This window comes from Myotis nattereri, assembly GCF_964212035.1.
Source record: "Myotis nattereri genome assembly, chromosome: 3".
NCBI classification, from domain to species: domain Eukaryota; kingdom Metazoa; phylum Chordata; class Mammalia; order Chiroptera; family Vespertilionidae; genus Myotis; species Myotis nattereri.
In genome coordinates this window covers 86,406,313-86,417,789 of record NC_138077.1, presented here as the reverse complement: position 1 = coordinate 86,417,789, position 11,477 = coordinate 86,406,313, and the positions used below count along the sequence as shown (strand labels likewise).

The window sequence follows — 11,477 nt, the reverse complement described above, 5'->3', positions numbered from 1 at the left end:
CTTGAAGTTTGTTGGTCAATAAGTTTGAATCGATTGAGCTATGCATTTTTACCTCTGACTTTTAAAATATTTTAATGTTTGTATTTAAATAAATATCTACATATTTATACTCATTTTCCAAACAAAATTTATGTATTCTAGATCTTTGCAAAATGTGGTCAGGCCTGCAGAGGACATCACTTAGGCACTTGTCAGAATTGCAGAGTCTCAGGCCCCATCCTAGATTTACTAAAGTAGAGCCTGAATTTTAACAAGCTCCCAATCTTCCCCATAGTAACACTGAGTCATCCTACCCTAAAGAACACTATTAGATAAGTGTATTAATACAAGATTTCATGCGTTGCATGTGTGTGTAATGTACATGTGTGCATTAATGTATATATGTGCAAGTATATATGATTATTTCTCAAAAATGGACTTATAAGGACTGTGGTATAGGTTCTATTTCAACCAAAACAGTCCCTTCTCACCCCCACCACTGCATATCCCATATGTTCTTGCTCAGAGTTGGCTCAGAGATTTGGGATGTTTTCCTTAGATTTTAAGATGAACTTTTGGCGTGTTTTGACTGTCTTTTGGCAAGAGAAATAGAAGACCGGGAAGTAATGGTAGTAGTAAAGTTTGTTTTTTAAAAACAAAGAAATGTTCCAGAGGTAATTATAAAAGTGAGTGTAAAAGTATGTTTTAAATAGCATCAGTTAATTCTAACAAGCAAATTATAATTATGATTCATTTGTTGCTTTTTTGATGATTTTATAAAAACTGTATTAAATCTTTCTAGTTTAAAATGACCATTTTATAATTAATTCAGGATGCTCATTTTTATATTGAATGCATAAACTCTCATGTTTAAATTGAAGGCATATTAATTCAGTGGCTATCAGTTAAAATACAGCCAATTATTTTGTGCAACTTACTGTGACGATTTCAAACCCTAAATTTAGTAATTGTTCCGCAAAATATCAGCCCTTCAATAAATGTTCTTGGATTATTTTATTCTTCTAATCACCCTGAAACACTTTAGTAACAAAATAGTCCCTGTAAAGTTACTCATAAGTATATGTTTCCTAATAATTTCTTTGAATAATGGCAAGATCTTTCAGATACTGTCCCTATTGCTGCTTTTGACTATGAACATAATAAACTCACTGATGTTTTAGTCTTTTTCTGTAAAATGATAGGCTCTAAAGAATTCTGCCGCTCTAAAATTTTTCTGGGAGGGGATTCCCAACCCTGTGGTCTTTCCATTACCTGGAAAAACTATTTGTTTTCAATTTTCATCAAACTCTTCCTTTTTTTTCCTCCTCTTTTGGTTGATTATCCCCCTCCTGAAAATTTCATCTCTCTTGCCATTTCTGACTCTCTCTTTACCTATCTTTTATAATATTTAAGTCTACTCAATTAATTATGGTAATTATACATCCTCTGTCTGAATTTTGAATATTTTATTTAACAGAATTGATCTTCCCCTTACTGTTTCTGACCTTCCTAGTTAATTTTATCTACTCCAATGGATTAAGCTACTATCAGTTGTCCAATGATTGCTTAACTTGCAATTTTTAACCTGCCTTCCCTTCTAGAATTCTTATTTTATATCTTACTCACTTGAATATATGCATTTATATTGCACCATGTTCTAAACGGAAGTTGATATTTCTCCCACCTTTTCTCCAGATTCCAATTTTGATTCACTAAATTCCTTGTCAATTAATTGTATTACTAGTCAGTAAAGTACATGAGAGAGAAATCTGATAAGACTCTCCAATTTTTTTAAATACTCTCATTACACCTTGCTTTCCCCTGTTTTGGGCTTGCCTTCTCCTCTAAGCTTACTTTCTTGAAAGTATAGTATACTTACTGTTTCTAATTCCTGACTTTTCATTTACTCTATTATCTTAATTTTACTTGCAACCCATTACTCCACCAAAACTGTTCTCATAGAAGTCATCAAAACTTTCTGTTGTCAAATCCAACTGTCGCTTTTAGCAAATATATAATCTAGATATTTTTCATGCAGGTACTGTTGAGCATGAACTATTTGTGAAACCTTTAAAATGTTCAGCTTCTATTACACTAATTTAGTCTAGTTCTTTTCTCTGTTTCTGCTTGTCTTTTAAATATTGCTATATGGTAGGGTTTCAACTTTGGTCAACTGATCTTTCTGCCAACACTTTGCTTATGTGAATGAACCTACTTATTTTTTTTATATACCAATTATTTGAAAAGATTTTTTCCCCAAAGAAACATTTCCAGTCAAGATATTTGTGTCCTAACTGTCTATCTACCTTGTCTTTCACTCAAGTCACTTCAAGTAGATTTACCCACAATAGAAATGTTTGCATCACATGCCCATTTTCTCTCCTCAAACCTCTCTTGTAATTACTGACTACTTCAAGCCAGAGATTGAAAGGCCTCCTAAACATATCATCTACTTTATTTTCATAATCAATCTATTATGAAGTTTTGCCAATTCCCCTGACTTATATTTGTGTGATTGGTAGTTCTACTGTCACTGTTCAATATGGTAACCCCTACATCTCTCTTCTGGATCAAGTTAAAAAAGTACTGAATGCTTTAAGCATACACTTACACTTTATCTGTACCATACCAAATCTCATATAATCCTTACAAGATCCCTATAAGATAGGATCTGTTATTATTAGACTTTTACTAAGAGTAACAGAGCACGGGCAGCTCCCTAGCTCATTCTGATTCAAGAGTCCCACTTAACATGATATTGGCTATCCTGTTGCAAATAAATCCTAATTGGTCTCTTAGTTCCTAATTTATAGTTTTGCTTCAATTTTATTCCTTCCCTTTAAGTATGTCAAAATGATCTTTTTAAAATACAAATTGAATGTCTCTCTTCTGTTTCATATCACCCTCAAGTCCAAGTTCCTTAGAAAAGCTCTTCATTACTGCACACCTTTGTCGTGTCACTACTTTCCCATACCACTTGACACCATGTCAAAATCTATACTCTAATAATAGAGGTATTTGCCATTTCCTCCAGAAAACATGCTTTTCATGTCTATTTTCTTTTTTTGGACTCTTTTCATTAAAACTATTCTTTCTAGGTTCCAGTCAATTGCCATCTACTCCAAGAAAGTATCCTTGATCAAAGTATAAAGGAAGGCAACCAAGATGGCGGCATAGGTTAACGCTGGAGATTGCTGCCTCGAACAACCAATTCAAGGGTACACCTAAAAGACGGAATGGACATCATCCAGAACCACATGGAGGCTGGCTGAGTGGAAATTCTACAACTAGGAGGAAAGATAATATCATACCCAGACTCAGAGGAGGCGCAGTGCTGAAGTGAAATACTCAGGTGCAGAGTGCGCGCGGAGCGGGCTGGTGGCGGAGGGCGCTGTTGGTGCTTTCAATCGGGAGGGAGTTTCAGACTCTGAGCTCCAGATCCGGGCAAGTCTCTAGGGACCCAGACTCAAACGTGAGAAGCGGGACTGTCTGGCTTCGGTCGGAACTCGAAGGCAGCTTTCTCTCCGAGGTTTGCAGTGGTTTCTGGGACTCTGTGAGGCAGAGCCCCTAGAGACGGAACTGAGAGCAGCCATAACTGCTCGCTCTGCCCGCCCTGTTTGATCTTGTGCGACCCGCCTTGCCCAAGCCCTGAGCAGAGCCATTTGCCGAATAGCCTCAGGCAAAGGCTAGATTAGCACCTCCCCAGAGGACAGAAGTTTTCCCACTGCAGACACAGCTGACTCTCACAGCCAGTTGGCCTGGAGGTCAAATCCCCCCAGTATTAACTACAACAATCAAGACTTAACTACAACAAGACTGCACACAAAGACCACTAGGGGGTGCACCAAGAAAGCATAAAAAAAAAAAAATGCGGAGACAAAGAAACAGGACAAAATTGTCAATGGAAGATATAGAGTTCAGAACCACACTTTTAAGGTCTCTCAAGAACTGTCTAGAAGCTGCCGATAAACTTAATGAGATCTACAAGAAATCTAATGAGACCCTCGATGTTATGATAAAGAACCAACTAGAAATTAAGCATACACTGACTGAAATAAAGAATACTATACAGACTCCCAACAGCAGACCAGAGGAGCGCAAGAATCAAGTCAAAGATTTGAAATGCGAAGAAGCAAAAAACACCCAACTGGAAAAGCAAAATGAAAAAAGAATCCAAAAATACGAAGATAGTGTAAAGAGCCTCTGGGACAGCTTCAAGTGTACCAACATCAGAATTATAGGGGTGCCAGAAGATGAGAGAGAGCAAGATATTGAAAACCTATTTGAAGAAATAATGACAGAAAACTTCCCCCACCTGGTGAAAGAAATAGACTTACAGGTCCAGGAAGTGCAGAGAACCCCAAACAAAAGGAATCCAAAGAGGACCACACCAAGACACATCATAATTAAAATGCCAAGAGCAAAAGACAAAGAGAAAATCCTAAAAGCAGCAAGAGAAAGAAACTGAGTTACCTATAAGGGAATACCCATATGACTGTCAGCTGCTTTCTCAACAGAAACTATGCAGGCCAGAAGGGAATGGCAAGAAATATTCAAAGTGATGAATACCAAGAACCTACAACCAAGATTACTTTATCCAGCAAAGCTATCATTCAGAACTGAAGGACAGATAAAGAGCTTCACAGATAAGGAAAAGCTAAAGGAGTTCATCACCAACAAACCAGTATTATATGAAATGCTGAAAGGTATCCTTTAAGAAGAGGAAGAAGAAGAAAAAAATAAAGATACAAATTATGAACAAACATGCATCTATCAACAAGTGAATCTAAGAATCAAGTGAACAAATAATCTGGTGATCATAATAGAATCAGGGACATAGAAAGGGAATGGACTGACTATTCTTGAGGGGGAAAGGGGTGTGGGAGATGCGGGAAGAGACTGGACAAAAATTGTGCACCTATGGATGAGGACAGTGGGTGGGGAGTGAGGGTGGAGGGTGGGGCGGGAACTGGGAGGAGGGGAGTTATGGGGGGGAAAAAAGAGGAACAAATGTAATAATCTACACAATAAAGATTTAATTCAAAAAAAAAGAAAATATCCTTTAACCCCTAACTTGAATTACCTACCCCCTTCCCTGTACTATGAAATACTCTACACAGACCTCTATTTAACACTTGCCATAATTTCTCCTTGTGATTATAAATTATTTTAAAGGAAGGGACAAGTCTTATTCATGTTTTTACCTCCAGTGTCTAGCACATTATCAGGTACATGTTAGGCACTCACATTCAGTTGAACTGAACTATTACACAAACTAAATATTGCAAATGCCTTAGTTATCATCCTCTTCTTCACCTCCAAATCCAATATTTCTCTGGAGAATATGATCTGTTTCACCTAAACATGTGTCTTAGTTTCATCTTGTGTTTTCATTTTTTTCTGTTAGATGGATTCTTATTCAATTCTTTGTTAGTCTAGTTTTACTTCAAAAATAGCCTCCCACCTCACCACCCTGCATGAGATCTTCCTTCCTTCACACTCAGCGGTGGCTCCCAAATGTCCTGGACCACAAGATCACCTGAGCAGCTTGTCCAAGTTTCAAGCTTCTGGGACCAACCTCAGAGATTCAGATACAGTGAATCTGTGGTGGGCAGGAGGCATATACACTTTTTATTTTTAAAAAAATATACTTTTATTGATTTCAGAGGAAGGGAGGGAGAGAGAGAAACATCAATGATGAGAGAGAATCATCGATCGGCCGCCTCCTGGGCGTCCCCTACTGTACTGGGGATGGAGCCTGCAAGAACTTGGCCGACCCTTGGCCGACACTCTATCCACTCAGCCAAACCGGCTAGGCCTGTGGTCAGCAAACTGTGGCTCCTTGAATGTGGCTCTTCCACAAAATACCACGTGCAGGCGCGCACGTACAGTGCTATTGAAACTTCGTGGCCACACTCAAGGGGCCAAAGAGCCGCATGTGGCACATGAGCCGCAGTTTGCTGACCACTGGGCTAGGGCAAGGCATATGCACTTTTAACAGGCATTCCAGGTACTTCATGGCAGGTGATCCATATACCACAGGTGGAGACATTCTGCTATCAGTAAAATTTCTTCCTAAAACTCATATTAGATCAAATTATTACTTGCTGAAATGCTTTTGATGTCTCCCTTTCATCTAAAAATGCATCGTAAAATCTTTCTCATGTGGCCCAGAAATGTCTGCAGTTTCCACTCCTGGCCTTTGAAGAGCATCTCTGTCCCCACCGCTCACCTCCTTGTATCCTGTCCCCTTTCGTATCACACACACTCTGTGCTCTATTTATGCCAGATGCTTTTTTTTTTGCCCTCACTTGGAAATTATTAAGATTGTATTTGTGTTACATCTGCATACCTGCAGTGCCCTCTGAGCCATTCTCCAGCTCGGAACCTGCTGCTCACCCTGCCAGCGACAGCTCCGTTATTCCTTTCCTGGTGAAGCTCTCTCTGAATCGGGCGCCTCACCACCATCCTCCCTCCTCCTCTTCTGGCCAAATCCATTGCTCCCCTGCTTCTTGGCACCACTCTTCCTCACATGCATCCAGAACATCGCTCAGGTCATGCAAAGTCTTCCTTATCTGGTGTCAGTTGACCTAGAGAGTCCATAATGGAGAGATCCCATATTGTTTACATTTTATTCCCAGGCCAGGAATTACTTTTTAATAAATTGTCACACTATTGTAGCTTCCTTCAAACAGGAATGCCTCTTTCCACAGTGACAAGCAGCTTCAGTGTGAAAAAAGAAGTAATTTGAGGGAAAGCCAGTGTATGTGGATATCAGCACATTGGCATGTTTTGCCAAAATATTTTTAAATTGTCACTTCCAAATAAGATATTCTTTTATTTCAAGTTTCCGAAAATTTTTATCTAACCCCAGCACAATGGAACTGTGCCTTATGGAAGGACTAGAGTTGTGTTGGGACTTTAAAAAATGCCAGAGTCACCACTATCGGAGTCCTCTGTTCAGTGTCTGTCAGTGTTTTCAGCTCTGACAGACTTGGCAGTGAAGAGGCCTCTTCATCCAGTGACATAATGTGGGAAGGAGAGATGCAGAGTAAGGGCACACAGAGAAAAGTGAGCAGGGTCACTCCCCGTCCCGTCCCCTTCCCCTGCCTTCCTTGCCCCCCATTCAGGCAACAAAGGATTATCAGAAGTCACTAATTTAAGCCCATGTACAAATTTGTGTTCTCTCATTAAAAACAGTGTTTGTGAAATGAATACCTTATTAAGGAGGGGTTTTCAAAGCCTTATTTAAATTGATCTTGAAGTTGTTGACCTTTGGTTACTTTTTGTAATTGTGCAAGGAAGGTAACTCTTGCTTTGTTGTTGTTGTTGTTTACCATAGCAAATGATAGATGAATGGGAGGATATTTGAGCAATCATCTTTTGGGGGATGCTTTCAAGACAAGTGAGAATAGTTTTCAAAATATGAATTACCCAACGATTTTGCTGAAATAGATTGCAATCATGCTGCTCAACAGGGAACTGGAAATAAGAGAAACCATTGATAATTCCACAGTGCAAAGTGAGTGTGAAAGTACCAGGACACTCTGATTTACCCGTCGGATTGGTAATGTTAAGGAAGAACAGTTTCCAACTGTTATCAGATTGGAAGTGGCAGAAAGCTGAATGAGGAGCTGTGAATTATTCAGTGTTTATCTCCCAGGTCCCAGAGATCCCGATGTAGATGGTGCGGGAGGGCGGCGGTGATGTGCTGCCAAGAGCTTCAGGTTTGGTTTGCATTACTTTTATTTGCACGCACAGCGCAGAACAAAGGGTGGACGCTGACCCGCAGCTATTCCTAGGGCTGGGCTTGTTCACTTCCTTGGGATAAATGGTTACTCCTCAGTTTGGAAAAGCCAAGTGCACCTTCTGAGCACGGAATCGCTGTGGCAAATCTCTTTAAAAGCCCTGGTAGCGCTTGGTGTGAAACTGAAAAGACTTCCTGATCCGGGGTGTGTATCAATGTCCTTATGTCCCACAAAGGACTCGCGGAGAGGGATCACACTGAGCATAGTAAAGACATAATCCCAACTTTCCTTTGAATTATACAATCATCATTGCTTTTTTTTGTTTGTTTTTTTTTTTTTTTCTAGTAAAAGGCTCCGTTCTTTAAATAAACATTTCTCTGGCATTTCAGTTTCTTTTCCACTCATTCTGCTACATGACACTCCTATGGGGTTTTCTGGTTCTTCATGGAATTAGCGTACAGAGCATGCACAGCAAACAATAAAATAGCTGCTTTTCATTGAAAATAAAGAGGGGGGTGTTTTCCGCTCCCCAGCAGTACTCTCCACCACTGCCCCATCACAAGTTGTTGCATTTCCTGCCCTATTGGCAAGACGGCCGCCACCCCCGCCCTCTTCCTCCCCAGCTCCGTGCTCTCCTGGGCGGTTTCGGAGCCCGCGCGCGCAGTCCGGTCCTTCAGCGTTCGCTTCCGTCGGCACTAGGACCCAGGGAAGGCCCTGAGCGAGGTTCGCGGAAAGGCAGCCAGACTCCTCCTTATCTCCAGTGTCAAACTTGACATCAGCCTGCGAGCGGAGCATGGTAACTTCTCCAGCAATCAGAGCGCTCCCCCTCACATCAGTGGCACGCTTCATGGAGATATGCTCCTCTCACTGCCCTCTGCACCAGCAACATGGACTGTCACCTCTGCATCCTCCTCCTCCTCCTCCTCCTCCTCGGCAGCTCCGTTCTCAACTGCTTCGGGGAACTGACTCTCCCGCCGTCCAATGAAGGTAAGTCCGCCAGGTACCGGCGCGCGGCCCTGCCCCGGGGCTAGTGCTCCGCGAAGCACTTTCTCACCGAAACATTCTCAGGTCCTTAAGGTGCTTCTGCAAAAAGGCAGTTTGCACAGAGAGGAACCTGAAGATATGTTTTTATTTTCAAGGCTGTCTTTGAAAACATTTTAAGAGATAATTTTGGATTGCCTAAGCCTAAAATGTGTTTTTAATCGGATACCAATGCGAACGACTACCTTGTTTGACAATTTTAAGCAGAAAGAAAGAAAAAGTCTTTAGTTTTTCAACCCAGGATGTTAATTGTCGAAGAGCCATGGCAGTATTTTATTTTCTAATTATGACCATGTAGGACTCTGAGAAGTTTAAAAGAAAATTTAACCCACCCTCTCTAGGTCTTTTAGTAGGTTTACCGTAATGACAGGTTGCTCCTACTTAGGATCATGGCATTTATGAATGAACTAAAAGGAAATTAGGGTTTGTAGACGCAGAGGGGTGTGTGTGTGTGTGTGTGTGTGTGTGTGTGTGTGTGTGTGTGTGATATTTATACTGCAACTGCTGTATCAGTGATGGGTGTCCTGCCACACAATGCTTTGCTCCATGGTACAGGTTCTAATGAGCAGCATATGCCACATTAACATAAGTAATATTTGCAGGAATTACAATAGGCTTAGGTTGGCTGTTCTTTGTTTAAGGGCTTATATTTGAATAGGAGAATGTATATAATGAATAGTGAGAAGATCCTGGGTAGGTATAGTAAATAACTGAACAGCAAATTAAGAAGGAATGCTCATATGCAGCAAATGACATTTCCTTTATGTTGGGTTACTTATTTTCCTCCTAGTGGAAAATAAATAGGTCTGTTTTCAGTGAATTGACTTGCAAACTTAATATTAAAGACACGATGTTTCCTATAAGATTGTGTACTTCATAGATGCATTACCTTTTCTCTCTAAACCTTTTGTGATATTCCTAATTGCGAATACAATCGCTTACTCATAAGACAAACTTCTCTGAGTAATTGATTGCTTTAAAGCAACACTTACAACTTTGATTTTCCCTTAATCATTTTAACCTACAATGGTATTTAGTCATTTATTTTGCAGTTTAGCAATATTGAACAATTGATGTGCAAATACTACATTATATATTATGCCACACACTAAAAATGTATTGTCAAGCCAATACTTTGTATATTGTATGCATTATTATTTTAATAAATTCAAAATATTTAGAAAATTTAAAATTAAATATAGACATTATCTCTCATATTTAGTGACCTACTTTCATTGCTAATAGTGTAGTTTTATTTTGTTCTTTCCTAAGTGACTGCCTTTATCAATTTGGCTGATTTCATTATATTTTTGTGTGTCTTTTTAAAATTGGGAACTTGAAAATTCTAAATAAAGATAAAGAAAATCATCTTACCTACAAATGACTTTTCTTTTAAAATCAAGTAAATGTTTATTTTAAAGTAATTGTCAATCATTCTTCATAAATGAAAGGCAAGAGCAGTCATTTATATGACGGGTAACATATCAGTAAGTTAAAATTAGTGTTTGTTTAACCTTTTACTTTCTTTGAAGACATTTAAATATTCACAATAACTAGAATAAATAGCAAGATTATTCCCATATTACTATGATAAACTGTATTTCTCCAGATGAACTATTTATAAACTATTTAGATCATGGATTTCACTGAATTAATAATGCACAAGGATATAGCTGAGAGTCAGTACCTTTCAGTGATTTGCAAGAGAAACAAATACCCTTTAAACTTATGCACACTTCTATAAAATTAATGCATATCAATTTAACAGAGGAAGAATAAGCAAATGCAAATTGCTTTTAAGCCATACCTTGTGCAGGTCTGGGTATATAATGCACATTATTATACAGGCAGGTACACATTAACAATATGATTATGGAAATGTAACTGTACTCAGAAAACTGACATAATTGCATTTAGTTTGCTTGGGTAGAAGTTTATCTATTCATTGTTCATGGGATTATTATTTCCAGATTGTGTCCTATGGGTAGTGTCTTCTTTCCATTCTGAGGTCATAAAGGAAAGCTTTGAAAATTTAAATGGAGTGATTTAACTTGGGTAATATTTGAGCGAGGGTTTAAATATTAATACAATAGCTTGGATCTGAGGAATTGAGATGAACAACATGAAAAGGGAAAAAATCCAAGTGTGTGCCAAGAGGTCCATGTAATTCTGCTAACAATATCATTTGAACAGAAAGCCATCCTTCTGAAATGTCACATAGTGAGTGGGTGGAAGGACTAATGATAAAATGAATTTTCTTAATATAGCTTTCTAATATAAATTTTGAAAAAAGCATAAAATACTAGCTTGCACTAAAATGCTATGCTAAAATTATATGTCAACACTATAGAAATTTGATTAGAAACTTGCTAGTAAAATTTACTACAATTTATTTGGCAATCTATCATGAAGTTAGGCATGAGAGAACAAAACCAATCCGTTGAATTAATTGGTAGGAAACTTGCTATTGTGTGACTTTTTCTTTTTTAAATTTGAGATTCTGATAATTAAACATCAATATAGAAATGCATGGGCCCATGAAAAGGAAAACAACTTGAAAAAAGTTTAATCTGAACTTTTCTTTTCCTGGATTTAGCTATAAATAACTTTCTAATATGTTTTTAAGAAAATGATTCCAGGGGATACATACTATTTGCTGTCCTCCTCAGTGATACTAGATCATTCATAATTTCAGTGAACACTTGAATT

The 11,477-nt window shown here is 38.6% G+C and overlaps 1 protein-coding gene across 1 annotated transcript in view; it reads left to right on the top strand.

The window, feature by feature from the left end:
- Positions 1–8,614: 8,614 nt before the first annotated feature.
- EPHA3 (EPH receptor A3) overlaps positions 8,615–11,477 on the top strand; it is a gene marked incomplete at both ends in the record, with an annotated part of 366,360 nt that continues 363,497 nt past the window's right edge. The window contains one exon of the mRNA XM_081088476.1: positions 8,615–8,714. Coding sequence (XP_080944602.1) covers positions 8,615–8,714 — 100 coding nt within the window. The remainder of the gene's footprint in view (positions 8,715–11,477) is intronic.